Below are 22,857 nucleotides of genomic sequence, written 5' to 3'. Positions count from 1 at the left end.
GTGGGATCAGTATATTAGTGTAGTGTAGGTGTAGGAGGATCAGTATATTAGTGTAGTGTAGGTGTAGTGGGATCAGTATATTAGTGTAGTGTAGGTGTAGTGGGATCAGTACATTAGTGTAGTGTAGGTGTAGTGGGATCAGTACATTAGTGTAGGTGTAGAGGGATCAGTATATTAGTGTAGTGTAGGTGTAGTGGGATCAGTATATTAGTGTAGTGTAGGTGTAGTGGGATCAGTATATTAGTGTAGTGTAGGTGTAGTGGGATCAGTATATTAGTGTAGTGTAGGTGTAGTGGGATCAGTATATTAGTGTAGTGTAGATGTAGTGGGATTAGTATATTAGTGTAGTGTAGGTGTAGTGTGATCAGTATATTAGTGTAGTGTAGGTGTAGTGGGATCAGTATATTAGTGTAGTGTAGGTGTCGTAGGATCAGTATATTAGTGTAGTGTAGGTGTAATGTGATCAGTATATTAGTGTGGTATAGGTGTAGTGTGATCAGTATATTAGTGTAGTGTAGGTGTAGTGTGATCAGTATATTAGTGTAGTGTAGGTGTAGTGTGATCAGTATATTAGTGTAGTGTGATCAGTATATTAGTGTAGTGTAGGTGTAGTGGGATCAGTATATTAGTGTAGTGTAGTGGGATCAGTATATTAGTGTAGTGTAGGTGTAGTGGGATCAGTATATTAGTGTAGTGTAGGTATAGTGTGATCAGTATATTAGTGTAGTGTAGGTGTAGTGGGATCAGTATATTAGTGTAGTGTAGGTGTAGTGGGATCAGTATATTAGTGTAGTGTAGGTGTAGTGGGATCAGTATATTAGTGTAGTGTAGGTGTACTGTGATCAGTATATTAGTGTAGTGTAGGTGTAGTGTGATCAGTATATTAGTGTAGTGTAGGTGTAGTGTGATCAGTATATTAGTGTAGTGTAGGTGTAGTGTGATCAGTATATTAGTGTAGTGTAGGTGTAGTGTGATCAGTATATTAGTGTAGTGTAGGTGTAGTGGGATCAGTATATTAGTGTAGTGTAGATGTAGTGGGATTAGTATATTAGTGTAGTGTAGGTGTAGTGTGATCAGTATATTAGTGTAGTGTAGGTGTAGTGGGATCAGTATATTAGTGTAGTGTAGGTGTCGTAGGATCAGTATATTAGTGTAGTGTAGGTGTAATGTGATCAGTATATTAGTGTGGTATAGGTGTAGTGTGATCAGTATATTAGTGTAGTGTAGGTATAGTGTGATCAGTATATTAGTGTAGTGTAGGTATAGTGTGATAAGTATATTAGTGTAGTGTAGGTGTAGTGGGATCAGTATATTAGTGTAGTGTAGGTGTAGTGGGATCAGTATATTAGTGTAGTGTAGGTGTAGTGGGATCAGTATATTAGTGTAGTGTAGGTGTAGTGGGATCAGTATATTAGTGTAGTGTAGGTGTAGTGGGATCAGTATATTAGTGTAGTGTAGGTGTAGTGGGATCAGTATATTAGTGTAGTGTAGGTGTAGTGGGATCGGTACATTAGTGTAGTGTAGGTGTAGTGGGATCGGTACATTAGTGTTGTGTAGGTGTAGTGGGATCGGTACATTAGTGTTGTGTAGGTGTAGTGGGATCGGTACATTAGTGTAGTGTAGGTGTAGTGGGATCAGTACATTAGTGTAGGTGTAGTGGGATCAGTACATTAGTGTAGGTGTAGTGGGATCAGTACATTAGTGTTGTGTAGGTGTAGTGGGATCAGTACATTAGTGTAGTGTAGGTGTAGTGGAATCAGTACATTAGTGTAGTGTAGGTGTAGTGGGATCAGTACATTAGTGTAGGTGTAGAGGGATCAGTATATTAGTGTAGTGTAGGTGTAGTGGGATCAGTATATTAGTGTAGTGTAGGTGTGGGATCAGTATATTAGTGTAGTGTAGGTGTAGTGGGATCAGTATATTAGTGTAGTGTAGGTGTATCTGTGATCAGTATATTAGTGTAGTGTAGGTGTAGTGGGATCAGTATATTAGTGTAGTGTAGGTGTAGTGGGATCAGTGTATTAGTGTAGTGTAGGTGTAGTGGGATCAGTACATTAGTGTAGTGTAGGTGTAGTGGGATCAGTATATTAGTGTAGTGTAGTTGTAGTGGGATCAGTATATTAGTGTAGTGTAGGTGTAGTGGGATCAGTATATTAGTGTCGTGTAGGTGTAGTGGGATCAGTATATTAGTGTCGTGTAGGTGTAGTGGGATCAGTATATTAGTGTCGTGTAGGTGTAGTGGGATCAGTATATTAGTGTCGTGTAGGTGTAGTGGGATCAGTATATTAGTGTCGTGTAGGTGTAGTGGGATCAGTATATTAGTGTCGTGTAGGTGTAGTGGGATCAGTATATTAGTGTCGTGTAGGTGTAGTGCGATCAGTATATTAGTGTCGTGTAGGTGTAGTGCGATCAGTATATTAGTGTCGTGTAGGTGTAGTGCGATCAGTATATTAGTGTCGTGTAGGTGTAGTGCGATCAGTATATTAGTGTCGTGTAGGTGTAGTGCGATCAGTATATTAGTGTCGTGTAGGTGTAGTGCGATCAGTATATTAGTGTCGGGTAGGTGTAGTGCGATCAGTATATTAGTGTCGTGTAGGTGTAGTGCGATCAGTATATTAGTGTAGTGGGATCAGTATATTAGTGTAGGTGTAGTGGGATCAGTATATTAGTGTCGTGTAGGTGTAGTGGGATCAGTATATTAGTGTCGTGTAGGTGTAGTGGGATTAGTATTTTAGTGTAGTGTAGGTGTAGTGGGATCAGTATATTAGTGTAGGTGTAGTGGGATTAGTATTTTAGTGTAGTGTAGGTGTAGTGGGATCAGTATATTAGTGTAATAGGTTAAAATAATAAATTTTATTAAATTTTATTTTAAAAAAACCACACAATTGGGCACAACAAAAGACACAACACAAATTCCAAGTTGTAAGGAGAAACGTTAGCCCACCTAATAATTAATTGGAAATGGGTTGGTGGGTTTCAATAATACAACTTGGTGTTTCTTCTGATACTCCGTATTTCTTGATGTCGCACATCAGTTCGGAATACAAACTACAAAGGAGCTGTTCGTGGAATTTCCAAAAAACAAGCCCCCAATTGGATATCTGTAGTTTTATTAATGTAATGACAGTATTTGAACAGAAATTCTCAGGTTGCGAAGAGGTGATATTCAACCCGAAGAAGTAAATATCTCTGTCAAAATTTCCTGCCTAGTGGGCTGAGAAGTTATTAACAGCTCAAAGAGGCAGGGTGTCAAAGATTTTGATTTTAGTCGATATTTTTACTCATTATGAACAGTACTCCTACTCATAGCGACAATGTTTGAACAGAAACTCTCAGGTTGCAAGAAAATAATATTCAACCTGGAAAAATAATTATCTCTGTCGAAACTTACTGCCTAGTGAGCTGAGAAGTTGTAAACGGCTCAAATAGGCAGTGTGTCAGAGATGTTGATTGTCGATATTTTTAGTCATTGTGGACAGGACTCCTACTCTACGCGTTTCACCACTGAGTATACGTGGATCCTCAGGAGACTTGGTACTTAGAGAGTTGTAATAATAGTGTTTCAAGAGTTATGATGGTAAATAGTTAGAGTATCACTAAAGTGTATAATCCTCAATCAGGGAGTGAGCTCTTAGCGTTCGATTAGAGCTAGTAGGGTTTGACCTCGATATAGAGATAGATAAAGGTTGTAGGTGCGAGGTTATTTATTTCAAATATTAAACCCTTCTTCTCTATCAATCTCACTTTCAATTATCCTATGCCAGATGTTATGGTCAATAGGATCTCTTTTCAGTGAGAGTAGGGATAGAGAGTACTTCATGCATGAGATTCCTGGGTATGGAGTTTGGTCTGGAGGTAATAATACCTCTAACAGATCCAAATTCATATAGTTAAGTGAAGGAGGTTCAAAGTCCTAGAGTCCCTAACCACTCATGCATATACACGCAATGAGAAAATTAGCGTGGCAGGACCAGGAGTCAATCCTCCCTAAACTCAGAGGAATATTTTTCCCCCTACACCCTCCTTTCTTTTTTCTTTTTCTCCCACCCGTATACTCAAGATTAGTGCATAGACTGCAATCCCTACAGAAAGATAGAGAGCTCAAGAGGTCAGAGCATGACATAAGGTAGTTCCCATCGCCTTGATGGTAGGCTAGGGTGTAGGTGTAATGGGATCAGTATATTAGTGTAGTGTAGGTGTAGTGGGATTAGTATATTAGTGTAGTGTAGGTGTAGTGGGATCAGTATATTAGTGTAGTGTGATGAGTATATTAGTGTAGTGTAGGTGTAGTGTGATCAGTATATAAGTGTAGTGTAGGTGTAGTGGGATCAGTATATTAGTGTGGTGTAGGTGTAGTGGGATCAGTATATAAGTGTAGTGTAGGTGTAGTGTGATCAGTATATTAGTGTAGTGTAGGTGTACTGGGGTCAGTATATTAGTGTAGTGTAGGTGTAGAGGGATCAGTATATTAGTGTAGTGTAGGTGTACTGTGATCAGTATATTAGTGTAGTGTAGGTGTACTGTGATCAGTATATTAGTGTAGTGTAGGTGTAGTGGGATCAGTATATTAGTGTAGTGTAGGTGTAGTGGGATCAGTATATTAGTGTCGTGTAGGTGTAGTGGGATCAGTGTATTAGTGTAGTGTAGGTGTAGTGGGATCAGTATATTAGTGTAGTGTAGGTATAGTGGGATCAGTATATTAGTGTAGTGTAGGTGTAGTGTGATCAGTATATTAGTGTAGTGTAGGTGTAGTGTGATCAGTATATTAGTGTAGTGTGATCAGTATATTAGTGTGGTGTAGATGTAGTGTGATCAGTATATTAGTGTAGTGTAGGAGTAGTGGGATCAGTATATAAGTGTAGTGTAGGTGTAGTGGGATCAGTATATAAGTGTAGTGTAGGTGTAGTGTGATCAGTATATTAGTGTGGTGTAGGTGTAGTGGGATCAGTATATAAGTGTGGTGTAGGTGTAGTGGGATCAGTATATAAGTGTAGTGTAGGTGTAGTGTGATCAGTATATTAGTGTAGTGTAGGTGTAGTGGGGTCAGTATATTAGTGTAGTGTAGGTGTAGTGGGATCAGTACATTAGTGTAGTGTAGGTGTAGAGGGATCAGTATATTAGTGTTGTGTAGGTGTAGTGTGATCAGTATATTAGTGTAGTGTAGGTGTAGTGGGATCAGTACATTAGTGTAGTGTAGGTGTACTGTGATCAGTACATTAGTGTAGTGTAGGTGTACTGTGATCAGTATATTAGTGTAGTGTAGGTGTAGTGGGATCAGTTTATTAGTGTAGTGTAGGTGTAGTGGGATCAGTATATTAGTGTAGTGTAGGTGTAGTGGGATCAGTATATTAGTGTAGTGTGATGAGTATATTAGTGTAGTGTAGGTGTAGTGTGATCAGTATATTAGTGTAGTGTACGTGTAGTGTGATCAGTATATAAGTGTAGTGTAGCTGTAGTGGGATCAGTATATTAGTGTGGTGTAGGTGTAGTGGGATCAGTACATTAGTGTAGGTGTAGTGGGATCAGTATATTAGTGTAGTGTAGGTGTAGTGTGATCAGTATATTAGTGTAGTGTAGGTGTAGTGGGATCAGTATATTAGTGTAGTGTAGGTGTAGTGGGATCAGTATATTAGTGTAGTGTAGGTGTAGTGGGATCAGTATATTAGTGTAGTGTAGGTGTAGTGGGATCAGTATATTAGTGTGGTGTAGGTGTAGTGGGATCAATATATAAGTGTAGTGTAGGTGTAGTGTGATCAGTATATTAGTGTAGTGTAGGTGTAGTGGGATCAGTATATTAGTGTGGTGTAGGTGTAGTGGGATCAATATATAAGTGTAGTGTAGGTGTAGTGTGATCAGTATATTAGTGTAGTGTAGGTGTAGTGGGGTCAGTATATTAGTGTAGTGTAGGTGTAGTGGGATCAGTACATTAGTGTAGTGTGATCAGTATATTAGTGTGGTGTAGATGTAGTGTGATCAGTATATTAGTGTAGTGTAGGAGTAGTGGGATCAGTATATAAGTGTTGTGTAGGTGTAGTGGGATCAGTATATAAGTGTAGTGTAGGTGTAGTGTGATCAGTATATTAGTGTGGTGTAGGTGTAGTGGGATCAGTATATAAGTGTGGTGTAGGTGTAGTGGGATCAGTATATAAGTGTAGTGTAGGTGTAGTGTGATCAGTATATTAGTGTAGTGTAGGTGTAGTGGGGTCAGTATATTAGTGTAGTGTAGGTGTAGTGGGATCAGTACATTAGTGTAGTGTAGGTGTAGAGGGATCAGTATATTAGTGTTGTGTAGGTGTAGTGTGATCAGTATATTAGTGTAGTGTAGGTGTAGTGGGATCAGTACATTAGTGTAGTGTAGGTGTACTGTGATCAGTACATTAGTGTAGTGTAGGTGTACTGTGATCAGTATATTAGTGTAGTGTAGGTGTAGTGGGATCAGTTTATTAGTGTAGTGTAGGTGTAGTGGGATCAGTATATTAGTGTAGTGTAGGTGTAGTGGGATCAGTATATTAGTGTAGTGTGATGAGTATATTAGTGTAGTGTAGGTGTAGTGTGATCAGTATATTAGTGTAGTGTACGTGTAGTGTGATCAGTATATAAGTGTAGTGTAGCTGTAGTGGGATCAGTATATTAGTGTGGTGTAGGTGTAGTGGGATCAGTACATTAGTGTAGGTGTAGTGGGATCAGTATATTAGTGTAGTGTAGGTGTAGTGTGATCAGTATATTAGTGTAGTGTAGGTGTAGTGGGATCAGTATATTAGTGTAGTGTAGGTGTAGTGGGATCAGTATATTAGTGTAGTGTAGGTGTAGTGGGATCAGTATATTAGTGTAGTGTAGGTGTAGTGGGATCAGTATATTAGTGTGGTGTAGGTGTAGTGGGATCAATATATAAGTGTAGTGTAGGTGTAGTGTGATCAGTATATTAGTGTAGTGTAGGTGTAGTGGGATCAGTATATTAGTGTGGTGTAGGTGTAGTGGGATCAATATATAAGTGTAGTGTAGGTGTAGTGTGATCAGTATATTAGTGTAGTGTAGGTGTAGTGGGGTCAGTATATTAGTGTAGTGTAGGTGTAGTGGGATCAGTACATTAGTGTAGTGTAGGTGTAGAGGGATCAGTATATTAGTGTAGTGTAGGTGTACTGTGATCAGTATATTAGTGTAGTGTAGGTGTAGTGTGATCAGTATATTAGTGTAGTGTAGGTGTAGTGGGATCAGTATATTAGTGTAGTGTAGGTGTAGTGGGATCAGTATATTAGTGTAGTGTAGGTATACTGTGATCAGTATTTTAGTGTACTGTAGGTGTAGTGGGATCAGTACATTAGTGTAGTGTAGGTGTAGTGGGATCAGTATATTAGTGTAGTGTAGGTGTAGTATGATCAGTATATTAGTGTAGTGTAGGTGTAGTGTGATGAGTATATTAGTGTAGTGTAGGTGTAGTATGATCAGTATATTAGTGTAGTGTAGGTGTAGTGGGATCAGTATATTAGTGTAGTGTGATCAGTATATTAGTGTAGTGTAGGTGTAGTGTAATATGATTATTATTGTAGTGTGTAGATATATGGGGATGCATGTTGCAGGACACTTGTGAAACAATGACTGCAATATATTTAATTTCCATTTGTCATTCAAAGGGAAGCTTTATTAGGGAGTAACAAAAAAACTAGCTGGCAAAAAAATATAATTATATACTCACCTCTTTGCCGCTCAGTCGTGTCCTCCGTCTGGCTCCCCATTGATGAATGGCTGTGCGCTGCCTGTGATTGGCTGAGCGCTCAGCCAATTAGCACAGTCCATTCAGTAGGCAGGGATTTTTAAATCCCTGCCTGCTGAATGGGCTTCACAGCAGTCCCGGGGAGCCAGCCGGAGGACACGCCAGAGCGGCGGAGAGGTAAGTAAATAGTTTTTCTTTTTTTCACCAGCCAAGGATGATTTTTAGAGAGAGTTGATTTTCAGCTAGGGATTATTTTCAAGCCATTCCCCAAAAATTATTGTTGCGGGGGTCGCCTGAAAAAACACTGCTGTCAATGGGGCCGCAGCAGCGCTGATCCCATTGAAAGCAATGGGATAGCATCCTGGACTTCTGCCACAGCTGTGATAGAGGACTCCTTCATCCCCACAGTGACCGCCGAGATGAAGGAAACCTCTGCCATAGCTGTGGCAGAAGTCTGCGAATACTCATTATGTTTTCAATGGGGCTGGTGTTGCTGCTGCCGGCCCCATTGAAAGCATTTAGTGATATTGCAGAGTTTTCTATGCGCAGTAAGACGTGTATTTTTACTCGCTCTCACAGCGCAAAAAAAAATATCGCTAGTGGGTCGGCAGGCACCCTTAGGATGGAAAAGGGAGGTTTTTTGTTGCATGTATTTCAGGCTTCATAAAACTCCTAATAGGTTCTCTTTAATATCTACTCAAAGGGGTTTTCCCAAAATGTGCTTAACTATCATTCTATCATCCTTGGTTGCTGCTGACCAGGACATGTGACTGTGGCAGCCAATCACTGGCCACAGCAGTGAGCTTTTATAGTCAGTGATTGGCTGCAGCAGTCTCATGTCCTGGTCAGCAGCAACCAGGAAGTACACAGGGGTTTGTAAGCAATTTTAAGTAATGGGATAACTCCTTCCCGCTGCAGGGAAAACATTTATGTTCTTAAGCATTGGGGTATGTATGGCAGAACATCGTGTGGCAATCTCCCATCTCCCGGGTGCCGGCTGTTTCTGACAGCCAGCTGATTAAAGCTGCTAACCCTTTAAATGCCGCTGTCAATTGTGAGATTGCAGGGAGCTGTACAGGTGTCATGGCAGAATGCCCATGAAGCTGTCCCCATAGGATAGCCTGATAGACTGTCTGGCGAACGCAGTATGATGTAAGGCTATGGCAGGTTGTTGTCCCCTATGGGGACTAAAGATAAAGTAAAAACAAGATCAATAAAGTTTTACTAATTGTAGAAAAAAAAAGCAATTCAAGTTTAAATCACCACCGTTTTGCCATATTTATAATAAAGGAATCTAAATCATAAATTAAAAATACATATTTGGTATCGCTGCATAAAAGTCTGATCTATCAAATTAATGCCTTATTTACCCCGCACGGTGAACGTCATCAGAAAAAAAAATAACACCAGAAATGCTTTTTTTTGGTCATCGTGTCTCCAAGAAACAATGAAATAAAAAGCTATTAAAAAGTCGTATGTATTACAAAATAGTACCAACAGAAACTACAGGATGTCCTGCAAAAAATGAGCCCTCGCACAACTATGAAAAAAATAAAAATGTTATTGGGCGCAGAAGAGGACGGCAGAAAATAATTTAAAAAAATTAAATGTACAATATGTGAAAACCAATAAAACTAGTATGGCCAAAAAAAAAAAAAGTTTTGTATCATAGTAATTGTACTGACCCATATGATTAAATTATCATGTCATTTTTGTTGCCGTAGAAACAAGACGCACCGAAAAATGTTGGAATGTCATTTTTTTTTTCCCTTTTACTACACTTAGATTTTTTTTACAGTTTTTCAGTACATTATATGGTACATTAAATAAAAGCATTGAAAACTACAACTCGTCCTGCAAAAAACAAGCCCTCATACAGCGACGTCGATGGATAAATAAAGGAGTTACAATTTTTTTAAAAGGGGGGGAGGAAAAAACGAAAGCGGAATAAAAGGCCATGTCCGTAAGTGGTTAAATGTTTCCTATTATTATCACCAGTAAATGTATTTTTATGTTGTTGGTTTTTGTGGTTTTTATATTTGTTTATATTTTCTCCATTCAGGCCCCTACATGATTGATTCATTAATGATGGAGGAAGACAGAAAGAAGATGGCAGAAAGTGTATTAAGAGTCACCCTAGAGATACTCTTCCAGCTTACTGGAGAGGTGAGCGATTCTGGTGATGTCACATTACTTCATTCTAATCTATGGTAAAAGCAAATTATGTCACTGGAGAGGTGATGGAATCTAGAAATGTCTGTAGCATCGGCATACTGTTAAGAGTCACAGTGGTGACCAAGACTCTGCGCTGAGGGAGCCCAGAGGCCACCTTCTGCCATATACAAATGCACATTCAGTGCATTACCGGCTGGTTGCACTGTCAGCCGCACCGCACGAAACACGCAGCCAGCAGTGCGACTAGCCTGAGAGAAAGCTGAAAAAAGGAAAAGGGAGGCAGACATCGTACTGAGTGAGAGGAGCCGGGTGATGATGTCATCACCCTGCTGCTCCTGCATACACAGTGTGCAGCGGCCACATCTGCCTGCCCTGCTGCTCTCCTCACACAGAGAAGTGGTCCGGCCAGGGTATGCATGTATCTATTGTAGCAACGCAGGGGGACACACTTGAGGCCACAACCAGAATATTGTCCGCGTTTTTTTCTTTATTTACGGGCTGAACATAACATAAATGCACTCGTAATCTCCAGATAACAGAAAACAGGAAGAAAACGTCCTTCTTCAAGCCAACAGTCCAACAAAGCAAAACATACAAGTCCTTAAATCAGGGTGGCAAAGACCCAGCAAACCTCAATTGCAGCGTGTTGTGGTGTCTCCAGTTCAGCTTGCTTTGCGTCTGTGTCTCTCACACCAGGCAGCTCTGAACTCCCCCTTCACACTGCAACCTGCACCCATTTATACACCTCACCTGTCTGGGCCAGGTGGAACTCAGTACTGGAGTGAGGAACAGATTGGGTTTACAACCCGGATGCTAGTAGTCTCCATGATATGTACCTTCCGTCCCACACTTCACCTCTCACTCTACTACACTATCTATCTATCTATCTATCTATCTATCTATCTATCTATCTATCTATCTATCTATCTATCTATCTATCTATCTATCTATCTATCTATCTATCTATCTATCTATCTATCTATCTCTCCATCTCTCCGTTTCTCACATCTATCTCTGTTTCTCACATCTATCTCTCTTTCTCACATCTATCCCTCTCTCATATCTATCTCTTTCTCATATCTATCTCTTTCTCATCTCTCTCTCTCTCATATCTATCTATCTGTTGCTGATATACATCTCTCTTTATATACTGTATACAATTGCAGACTTTCTACACAATTAAAAAACGCATCAAAAACACATGCAGTTTATAATAGTGTATGCAGTTTCTTAAAAACGTATGTGGTCTTTAAGGCCTCATGTCCACGGGGAAAATCAGGCCCGCTATGGATTCTACATGGAGAATCTGCAGCAGGTCCCTCCTGCCCCGCGGACATGAGCGCTGAAAATAGGAATTTAAAAGAATTTACCCATCCAGAGTGGACCGGGAAGGTCTTCTCTTCCTCACAGACGGATCTTCTTTTTCGGCCGGCGGATGGACTCGTCACGCCGGCGGCACGTCGCCGACGTGCCACGCGCATGCGCCGGGCACATCTGCCGAGCTGAAGCAAGAAAGATCAGGCCGTGAGGAATAGAAGACCTTCCCGGTCCGCTCCGGATGAGTAAATTCTTTTAAATTCCTATTTTAGGTCTCCCGCGGATCCGGACGGCTTCCATAGGCTTCAATTAGAAGCCCGCGGAGACCCGCATGAAAATGGAGCATGGTCCAGATTTTTTCATGCTCCATTTTAAAAAAAATCCCTTTTATTGACCATCCGCGGGTATTTATCTACCCGCGGGTGGTCAATGCATCCCTATGGGGTGCGGATCCGCGCGCGGGAGAAGAGTTCAAATCTGCTGCGGATTTTAATTCTTCTTTTGCCCGTGGACATGAGGCCTGAATACTGCATGCAGTTTTTTCTTAGATGTTTTTCTTAATTGTGGTTCAAAAGAACAACAATAAACATGAACCACCCTAAGGCCACTTACAGATGCATCCAGAAAACGCAGGTCGATATCGTGGCATTTTTGCAGCAGTTTCAAGCTGCATTTTTGAACTCATGGAAATAGCAAAAGGGGACATAAATCACCGCCTCATCATAGGAAACATCATTCTCCAATGTATGCCTCCAATAAGTAATAAATAGCACTCACGTGGTGCTCAGTATATTACCCCCTCAGGAATATCCCCCGGCACCTAGTATGCTTGATTGCCTTTCATCCTCCTAAATCCTTGGTCTCTGATAATTCAAGAAGCCGCATGGGAAGGTAAGCACACTGGATAACAAGGGCTTAACACAGATCACCACAAAAAAAGCAAAAATCTTCCCCGCGCTCCAAGGGTTAAACCAAAAAATACAGACCACGGGTCCGTAAATTACCAATACTATTTCTTTTGCTACGCGTTTCAGCGTTCAAAATACGCCTTTTTCAAGTAACATATACAAACACATTAACAAAAATCTGTCTTATATACACACAAAATATAACACACTCCTAAAACTGACCCGTGTGGTAGTCGCAGCGAACGCCATCAGAATGTCCGTCCTCCCTAGGGAGGTGATCCGAACATGTGACCTAGTCATGTGTCCATGATCACATGACTAGGATTCTCTACATGTGGAATGCATAATGCGTTCCACTCGCACTTCCTAAAACCATCTGCAATTAAGCCATATTTAACATATAACATATGGTAACTCCATCTGTATAAATCCACCTCATCAATATCAAAACTCTCATTAAACTATAGAAAAATAAGAATAATAAACATATATATATTTTTTTCTCATTAAAAAAATAACTTGCTAATGTCTCCTATAAAATAGGATTTATGTAAAAAAAAAAAATTTGAATTATTTTTTTGATTATTTTTGTAAAAAATCTCAAACTATATATTTCTCCTTTTCCTCAAAATGTTTTTATATATAACTATATTTCAAGAATAATGACCATTATTCTTTATAATAATTTTGTTCTAAAAACTAAAACTATTTAAGCTATATAAAGATGGATACATATGTATAATATATAATATATATTATATGAAAACAGATTTAATACCATTAAAATTTAATTTCCTCTAAAACCTCATCCGAACCAGCTGGTATTAGTGTATTTAAAGGCCCTTTATTCCAGCATCCCACACGGGAAAAGGATCGGGGCAATTGAAAAGATTCTTCATGAAGATCCTCTCATGCCCAAGAACCAGGCTTCATTCATTAAGGAATCTTTATCGTTCATTCTTAAGAACAAATATTTTACCTACAATAAAAAATTCTATAAACAGCAACAGGAAACGGCGATGGGAGCGAAATTCACCCCCGCGTACGCAAACCTGTATATGGGTACATTCGAAGAAGAGTTTTTTAATGATAGTAGAATCAAGTTCCACAAGAGATTATTGACGATATTATCATTATATGGGAAGGGAACCAGGATGAATTAGGGAATTTGGTTAGCGAACTTAAAGGGGTTGTCCCGCGGCCAAAACGAAAACATTTTCACACCCCAGTCCCCCATGTTAAGCAAGCATCACAAACTACCCATGTAAATCGTTTTTTTAGAGCGTTTCTACTCACCTTGAAGCTGTTTCATGAAGTTATAAAAATCTTCTTCCAAGCTGGCCGCCGTTATTTCTCAAGGTACACCGCTGGTCTTCTCCCATGGTGCACTGCGGGTCTTCTCCCATAGTGCACCATGGATGTTCTTCTCCAGTCTGAGCTCCACTGCCGATTACAGCCACCTCATTGGCTGATCGGCACCACGTGATGGGGGCGGGGCTACGCGTTGATGCTGAGAAGGGGGAGGAGCCAGGACGCAGCTCGTGAGCCCGGAGCCACCAGGAGATGATTCTTCTTTGCGCAAGCCCGACTGTTGCAGCGACCAGAGAAGAAGGCTTCAGTCGTCACCATGGAGACGGGGACGCCAGCTCCGGAGGGGGTAAGTGTATAACTTCTGTATGGCCAATATTTAATGCACAATGTATATTACAAAGTGCATTAATATGGCCATACAGAAGTGTATAACCCCACTTGTTTCTGCAGGACAACCCCTTTAATAGCAATAATTATAATCTTAGATTTACTGATAATATTAATTCAAGCCAAATAGTATTTCTGGACCTGGAACCTAGTCATGATTCACATAAAATGATCACTAAAACCCATTTTAAGAAGGTCAATAGCAGCAGTTATGTTGACTTCTATAGCTGTCATGCGCAACATTGGAAGGTAAATAATTAGGGATGAGCGAGCGTACTTGGATAAGCACTACTCGCTTGAGTAATGTGCTTTATCCGAGTATCGCTGTGCTCGTCCCTAAAGATTCGGGTGCCGGCACGGAGCGGGGAGCTGCAGGGGAGAGCGGGGAGGAACGGAGGGGAGATCTTTCTCTACCTCTCTCCCGCCCGCTCTCCCCTGCTCCCCGCTGCGACTCACCTGTCAGCCGCAGCGGCACCCGAATCTTCAGACCCGAGCACAGCGATACTCGGATAAAGCACATTACTCGAGCGAGTAGTGCTTTTCCGAGTACGCTCGCTCATCTCTATAAATAATCCATTTGGACAATTAAAAAGAATACGCAGGAACTGTTCTGGGGATGAAGATTTTAGAAATCAAGCCCAGGATCTGAAGAAGCGCTTTTTAGAAAAGAAATATCCAGAAAATTAATTGATTCCGCCTATGGTAGAATATTAGAAGAAAAAGAAGTAGGAGAGAAAGTATCTATTAATAGGGCCAAGCATGATGGAGAAAAGGGGACATAAAAAGGGATAAAGTGAAAAATATGGGACCGTGTTTTATCACTACATCTTGTAGCCACCAATTAGGAAAATTATTACCAAGAATTGGAGTATTTTGGGTGATGAGCCGATCCTCACTGAATCCGTTAGTAAGAATCCCAAATTGGTGTTTAGAAGAAATAAAACGATACAGAACATCCTGGCTGTAGAGTAATATGACACATAGTAGTGATCTGGGGGCGGAGATATTTAAGTGAAAGAAGAAAAACTGTAAATGTCGTCCGGATATTATACAGAATAGAAAATGTATTGAAATGGGGGGAGGAAAAAAACCAATTTTCTCTAGATAGAGATTGAGCTGTGACACTACATTTGCTGTTTATTTATTAGAATGCTCTTCTGGCTTGAAATATGTCAAAAAATGTACTTAGAGGTCAGGTTTGTAGCCATAAGGGTGCATTCACACGAACGTATATCGGCTCGGTTTTCACGCCGAGCCGATATACGTCGTCTCTCTCTCTGCAGGGGGGGGGGGATGGAAGAGCCAGGAGCAGGAACTGAGCCTCCGCCCCCTCTCTGCCTCCTCTCCACCCCTCTGCACTATTTGCAATGGGGAGAGGTGGGACGGGGTCGAGGCTAATTAGCCCCGCCCCCGTCCCACCTACTTTCATTGAAAATAGTGCAGAGGGGTGGAGAGGAGGCAGAGAGGGGGCGGGAGCTCAGTTCCTGCTCCTGGCTCTTCCATCCTCCCCCCCCCCCCCCCCCTGCACACAAGGACAACGTATATCAGCTCGGCGTGAAAACCGAGCCGATATACGTTCGTGGGAATGCACCTTAAGTTTAATATTAGAAGGGAAGTCAATAAACATGGTGTATCCTGTCATTTTTCGGAGGTCCATAATCATCAGACGACATGTCTCAAAGTCACTCCACTAGAGCGTATACCGTCCCATTCCATTAGTCAACTGAGAAGAAAAGAAATGTTCTAGACTTAAATACACCAATACCAGCTGGTCTGAATGAGGTTTTAGAAAAAATGTAATTTTAATAATGGTATTAAATCTGTTTATATCACATATATATATATATATATATATATATATATATATATATATATACACACATCCATTTTTATATAGCTAAAATAGTTGTCATCCTGTTCCCTTCCCATATAATGATAATATCGTCAATAATCTCTTGTGGAACTTGATTCTACTATCATTAAAAAACTCTTCTTCGAATGTACCCATATACAGGTTTGCGTACGGGGGGGTGAATTTCGCTCCCATCGCCGTTTCCTGTTGCTGTTTATAGAATTTTTTATTGTAGGTAAAATATTTGTTCTTAAGAATGAACGATAAAGATTCCTTAATGAATGAAGCCTGGTTCTTGGGCATGAGAGGATCTTCATGAAGAATCTTTTCAATTGCCCCGATCCTTTTCCCGTGTGGGATGCTGGAATAAAGGGCCTTTAAATACACTAATACCAGCTGGTTCGGATGAGGTTTTAGAGGAAATTAAATTTTAATGGTATTAAATCTGTTTTCATATAATATATATATTATATATTATACATATGTATCCATCTTTATATAGCTTAAATAGTTTTAGTTTTTAGAACAAAATTATTATAAAGAATAATGGTCATTATTCTTGAAATATAGTTATATATAAAAACATTTTGAGGAAAAGGAGAAATATATCGTTTGAGATTTTTTACAAAAATGATCAAAAAAATAATTCAAATTATTTTTTTTACATAAATCCTATTTTACAGGAGATATTAGCTAGACATTTTTTTAATGAAAAAAAAAAATATATATGTATATTATTCTTATTTTTCTATAGTTTAATGAGCGTTTTGATATTGATGAGGTGGATTGATACAGATGGAGTTACCATATGTTATATGTTAAATATGGCTTAATTGCAGATGGTTTTAGGAAGTGCGAGTGGAACGCATTATGCATTCCACATGTAGAGAATCCTAGTCATGTGATCATGGACACATGACTAGGTCACATGTTCGGATCACCTCCCTAGGGAGGGCGGACATTCTGATGGCGTTCGCTGCGACTACCACACGGGTCAGTTTTAGGACTGTGTTATATTTTGTGTCTATATAAGACAGATTTTTGTTAATGTGTTTGTATATGTTGCTGAAACGCGTAGCAAAATAAATAGTATTGGTCATTTACGGACCTGTGGTCTGTATCTTTTGGTTTAACCCTTGGAGCGCGGGGAAGATTTTTGCTTCTTTTGTGGTGATTTTTGAACTCGTGGTACAGTGTTTAACAGCGTTTATTAATGCACCCCATCATTGTGATGGGTGAGGAGGTGCGTTAAAAAACGTGAAGCCACAAATATAGAACAGACAGCTTTTGAGAATCATAGCATTAAAAAACGTGCGTTCCAGCTCAGGTCTGAGTAACCCCATTAAAATCAACCAGAGCGATCTACCGAGGTTAATATGGTGCTCAGGACGCTGCACTGTTAGCGGTAAAAGGCGGTCTGTGTGTTTGAGAGTGGCCTACAGGGCTACAAACAAATTGTCATATAGTGTAAGAAATGAGTCATGTTTGGAATGATTACACCAAGGGGCAGATCATGTATGGAAATTTGTTTTGCAGCTGTATGCAGCATGGTTTAGGTATGGGTACTGGGGTGGGGCAGAGCTGAACTTTTTGCATCTGGGCCCCTGAGCCTTTAATTACGCCCCTGGTCTGTAGTGATATTAATCAATGTCTCTCAATATACAGGATTACACAGTAGTGAAGAAGGCCTCTAGTGATGGCTGTTGGGCCCCCATATGTGATGGATGGGAAAGACCCCGGAGCCCAATCGCGGGGCCCCCACCTCACCCCCTGATACATGAGGACATCAATGTACAGAAGATTCTAGAACTCACCAAGAAGATGATTGAGCTGCTGACTGAAGAGGTGATGCTGCAGGGAATGCTGGGACATTATACAGTAACAGCACTGGAGGCTTCTGGGTGATGACTGTATATTGTGTTGTCAGGTTCCTAAAAGGTGTCAGGATGTCGCTGTCTATTTCTCCATGGAGGAGTGGGAGTATTTAGAAGGACACAAGGATCTGTACAAGGAGGCCATGATGGAGGACCACCAGCCGCTCCCATCACCAGGTAATAGACAGGACTAAATACACGGGGACTTTATTATCTGTATGTAAAGAATGACTTCAGTGTCTGTCTGTGTTTCCTCCAGTTCCATCCAGTAAGAGAAGCCCACCAGAGATATGTCCCCGTCCTCTTCTTCCACAGGACCATCAGGTAGATGGAGATGTCCCTCTAAACTGTAGAAGGCTGTGAAGCTCTTGTCTTCAGTCTTATTAGATGTCTTCTCCTTGTGTGATGAGGCCGGTGGAGATGGCAGGATTACCGCTGACCAGAGACATTACATGTTGTCTGGATCTTCTCCCAGTTTTCTGGCGGTGGAGACTGCTGGTGGGAATAAGGAGCCAACAGGTTGGATTTATATCTATCTGCTCCTTCATTTCCCCCGAGACAAACAGTGGATGTATCTGGTAGACGCTGATCTCCACTGAGACAACGTGCAGCGTGTCTAGCCATGCCAGATATACATGTGTATGAGGTTCCTGGGGGGTCATTGACCCGTCATCTAATATCTATGTCCGGCTTCTAGACCTGCAGCTATGTGGCTCAGATAACTACTCCAGTCAGGTCATTTGGAGTTTTCATGATGATTAATGATCATTTCACACGACTTCTCCAACCGTCTGCTGACTTTTACAATATTTGTCTCACAGCTTTTGGATCAGGATGAAGATCTGACTGATATTAATACTACAGAGACAATTGTGATGGTCAAAGAGGAGTTTGAAGAGGAGATTCCTACAGGTAACCGCCCAGGTGAGTAGTAACCACTAAATACAGCAGAGAGGAGTCACAGATTCTCCTCGGTCAGCGGCTGTAGATAGTTCTGTAGATTCATAAGCTCTGGGATCTGTCAGTTTCCGCTGGATGTTCCCCAATTCATCCAAAGTACAAACTAAATGTGGATGACATGTGATACCGTTCTAGGCGCTAACACATGATGGGCATCTATAATATGGGTGTAATTATGGGCACCACATCAAATTAATGTTGCGATTATCTTGTGTATTGTATCCATTATTTAGAAGAATAAATGTTTTGAAATAGATAATGAGTGTAAAATCCATCTGTAGTCCGGATATATAATATATCTATGTGAACGAGGCCGATTCCTTCATTGTTTGCTGTCAGTACTATTGAGATAAGAATATCTTCCCAATTTTAGAACTAAGTAAACCCTATTACTCTATCTCCTAATGAAATGTTCTCTTGCACATTGGTTGTCATGGAGATGTGGAGAGGGAGGAAGATAACACCTTGGTGTCAGAACATCAAGATCTACTGGTCCTCTCTCTGAGGTCTACTATTAGATTGTGATCTAATTGCTTATTTCTGTCTAATTGCATTTTGCTATGTGACCTGTAATTTATATAGAAATGTCAATATCATTTTTCTTATGTTCAATAATGGTAAAATCAGCTTTATTCTTGGCAGGTGACGGTACCAGGAGCTCAGAGGGACGTCTGATATCTGTAGATTTTGAATTGGATGATAATGGTAGACAAGATGCATATGAAGAACCTGCCATTATCCCAAATATACCTTCAGCCCTTCATAGCAAAGATCCATCATCTAGTGCTTTTATACAGGCCCCATCCTCTGATCCATCACAGACTGTTAAGCAGAAGAAAAGTTACAGAAGAGGAGAACATCAAAGAGCTCACACAGGGGAGAAGCCATTTTCATGTTCGGAATGTGGGAAATGCTTTACTACCAAAGAATATCTTGTTATACATCAGAGAATTCACACAGGGGAGAAGCCATTTTCATGTTCGGAATGTGGGAAATGTTTTACTAGCAAATCAAATTTTGTAAAGCATCAGAGAACCCACACAGGAGAGAAGCCGTTTTCATGTTCAGAATGTGGGAATTGTTTTACTAGCAAAGCAAATCTTGTAACACACCAGAAAATTCACACAGGGGAGAAGCCATTTTCATGTTCAGAATGTGGGAAATGTTTTACTAGCAAAGCATATCTTGTAACGCACCAGAAAATTCACAGAGGGGAGAAGCCATTTTCATGTTCAGAATGTGGCAAATGTTTTATTCATAAAGCATATCTTGTTGCACATCAGAGAACTCACACAGGAGAAACGCCATTTTTATGTTCAGAATGTGGGAAATATTTTACTAGCAAATCAAATCTTGTAACGCACCAGAAAATTCACACAGGGGAGAAGCCATTTTCATGTTCAGATTGTGGCAAAGGTTTTACTAGCAAATCAAATCTTGTAACACACCAGAAAATTCACACAGGGGAGAAGCCATTTTCATGTTCAGATTGTGGCAAAGGTTTTGCTCATAAAGCAAATCTGGTTATACATCAGAGAAGTCACACAGGGGAGAAGCCATTTTCATGTTCAGAATGTGGGAAATGCTTTACTACCAAAGAATATCTTGTTATACATCAGAGAATTCACACAGGGGAGAAGCCATTTTCTTGCTCAGAATGTGGCAAATGTTTTACTAGCAAATCAAATCTTGTAACACACCAGACAATTCACACAGGAGAGAAGCCATTTTCATGTTCAGATTATGGCAAAGGTTTTGCTAGCAACGCAAATCTGGTTATACATCAGAGAAGTCACACAGGAGAAAAGCCATTTTCATGTTCAGAATGTGGGAAATGCTTTACTACCAAAGAATATCTTGTTATACATCAGAGAATTCACACAGGGGAGAAGCCATTTTCTTGCTCAGAATGTGGCAAATATTTTACTAGCAAATCAAATTTTGTAAAGCACCAGAGAATTCACACAGGGCAGAAGCCATTTTCATGTTCAGAATGTGACAAATGTTTTACTAGCAAAGCATGTCTTGTAACACACCAGAAAATTCACACAGGGGAGAAGCCATTTTCATGTTCAGAATGTGGGAAATGGTTTACTAGCAAAGCATATCTTGTAACACACCAGAAAATTCACACAGGGGAGAAGCCATTTTCATGTTCAGAATGTGGCAAATGTTTTACTAGCAAATCAAATCTTGTAACACACCAGAAAATTCACACAGGGGAGAAGCCATTTTCATGTTCAGAATGTGGCAAATGTTTTACTAGCAAAGCATATCTTGTAACACACCAGAAAATTCACACAGGAGAGAAGCCATTTTCATGTTCAGAATGTGGCAAATGTGTTACTAGCAAAGCATATCTTGTAACACACCAGAAAATTCACACAGGGGAGAAGCCATTTTCTTGCTCAGAATGTGGCAAATGTTTTACTAGCAAATCAAATCTTGTAACACACCAGAAAATTCACACAGGGGAGAAGCCATTTTCATGTTCAGAATGTGGGAAATGTTTTACTAGCAAAGCATATCTTGTAACACACCAGAAAATTCACACAGGGGAGAAGCCATTTTCATGTTCAGATTATGGCAAAGGTTTTGCTAGCAACGCAAATCTGCTTATACATCAGAGAAGTCACACAGGAGAAAAGCCATTTTCATGTTCAGAATGTGGGAAACATTTTACTCTGAAATCAAATCTTGTTAAACATCAAAAAGGTCACACAGAAGAGAAGGCTTATTGATGTTCACTAGGAAATCACCAGTTTTTAAATATCCAAGTACTCACACAGAAAAGTGACTATTTTTTTGTTAAACTCCTCTGATTAGCAAATGCTCCAAAACAAGCAAAAACTGCTACGATTGGATGTTAACTAAAGGTCATTAAGGAGTTTTTTAGATCTGCTGTAAACAGTGCCTTTTTTTACAACTGCAACAGGGCGAAGGTTTGGAACTTCTTATTCTGGCTTTTTTCAAATAGCTATTTTACTAAGGCAGCTGCACACGACCATATTTCCGCGCAAAACGCATAGCATACAGTCCATTGATTTCAATGGGTTCATTCTTGGGCCCCTTTCACGTGACCCAGAAAATCGTGCGATTTTTGTGCGGTGTGAGATGCACAAATCTGGCATGCATATGAACGCAATTGTTTTGAATGGGGTCATTTACATGAGTGATTTTTTTTACATCAGGGAAGTCATACAGGAGAAAAGTGTTTTTCATGTTCAGATTGTAGGAAATATTTTTACTATCAAATCTTGTTACGCCCCTGCGTGTGGACACTGCATGTGGTACGCAGGAGAAATAAATTGAACATGCTCTATTTCTCCACATATCATATGTGGCCCTTAAAGGGCTGTTCGTATGCAGGCATTGCGAAGGGGCAGCAATTCCCCGCAGAGTGGGGGAATTTGAAAAAACATAAACCACACTGCTACTCAGTCCCGAACAGCAGAACGAAAGGTCTGCGATTAGGGATGAGCGAGTATACTCGCTAAGGCACTACTCGCTCGAGTAATGTGCCTTAGCCGAGTATCTCCCCGCTCGTCCCTAAAGATTCGGGGGCCGCCGCAGCTGACAGGTGAGTTGCAGCGGGGAGCAGGGGAGAGCGGGTGGGAGAGAGAGATCTCCCCTCCATTCCTCCCCGCAGCTCCCCGCCCCGCGCCGGCCCCCGAATCTTTAGGGACGAGCGGGGAGATACTCGGCTAAGGCACATTACTCGAGCGAGTAGTGCCTTAGCGAGTATACTCGCTCATCCCTATCTGCGATGCATACAATGCATGGGATACTCGCAGCGTTACATGCTTACACTCGTGTGAATGAGCCCTAAAGATAGTTTCACATGGGCGAGGGCAATATCGGGCCGTGAATCACCCATGTGAATGTCCCAGAGATGTGAGGCGTTTTCATGTGAAACAAACCTCGCATCACTGCAGGGATGAAGGGAATCGCAAAGCTCTGCCATAGCTTTTAACGGGGCGGTGCTGCTGCCGATACGCTTTGATTTGTTGCCTGCAGAGCATCGCATTGCGGTGGTATGCAGGAAAGCATTGCTCATGTGTATGACTCACAACGCACAAATCTGGTTCAGTCTTCTCGGCCGTATCAAACCGGCCTAACGGAGAAACCACGTCATACAAGAGAAAAGGCAAATAGTCTCCAGGACAAAATGATGGGGATAAAAATAATCGAAAGATTGTTTCCAAGTGATCCCTATTTTATTTTTGGCTCCACGACCGTGAGGGATGGTTAGGAGTTCTGTTTATTTAGTGGCAACATCTTGGGGTATGATAACTTATATTTTCTACCATTCAGGGCTTATTCATACGTCCGTATATTGGCCTTGTTTTCACGCCCGGCCTA

General features: G+C 40.7%; 1 protein-coding gene across 2 annotated transcripts in view; it reads left to right on the top strand.

Moving 5' to 3' along the window:
• LOC136629088 (zinc finger protein 585A-like) overlaps nucleotides 1-22,195 on the top strand; it is a 343,652-nt gene extending 321,457 nt beyond the window's left edge. Inside the window, exons 1-7 of one of the 2 annotated variants that reach the window (XM_066605205.1) lie at nucleotides 9,128-9,674; nucleotides 9,774-9,877; nucleotides 17,327-17,506; nucleotides 17,589-17,712; nucleotides 17,795-17,859; nucleotides 18,357-18,459; nucleotides 19,138-22,195. In XM_066605205.1, the coding sequence (XP_066461302.1) occupies nucleotides 9,782-9,877; nucleotides 17,327-17,506; nucleotides 17,589-17,712; nucleotides 17,795-17,859; nucleotides 18,357-18,459; nucleotides 19,138-21,236 (2,667 nt within the window). In that variant the 5' untranslated portion in view covers nucleotides 9,128-9,674; nucleotides 9,774-9,781 and the 3' untranslated portion in view covers nucleotides 21,237-22,195. Of the gene's footprint in view, nucleotides 1-9,127; nucleotides 9,675-9,773; nucleotides 9,878-17,326; nucleotides 17,507-17,588; nucleotides 17,713-17,794; nucleotides 17,860-18,356; nucleotides 18,460-19,137 lie in introns of those variants that run through there. The other variant, XM_066605204.1, reaches the window with a different exon arrangement.
• The last annotated feature ends 662 nt before the right edge of the window (nucleotides 22,196-22,857 follow it).

Source organism: Eleutherodactylus coqui, chromosome 5 (genome assembly GCF_035609145.1).
Source record: "Eleutherodactylus coqui strain aEleCoq1 chromosome 5, aEleCoq1.hap1, whole genome shotgun sequence".
NCBI lineage: Eukaryota > Metazoa > Chordata > Amphibia > Anura > Eleutherodactylidae > Eleutherodactylus > Eleutherodactylus coqui.
The sequence above is the reverse complement of the archived record's forward strand: the minus strand, read 5'-3'. Positions and strand labels throughout refer to the sequence as shown.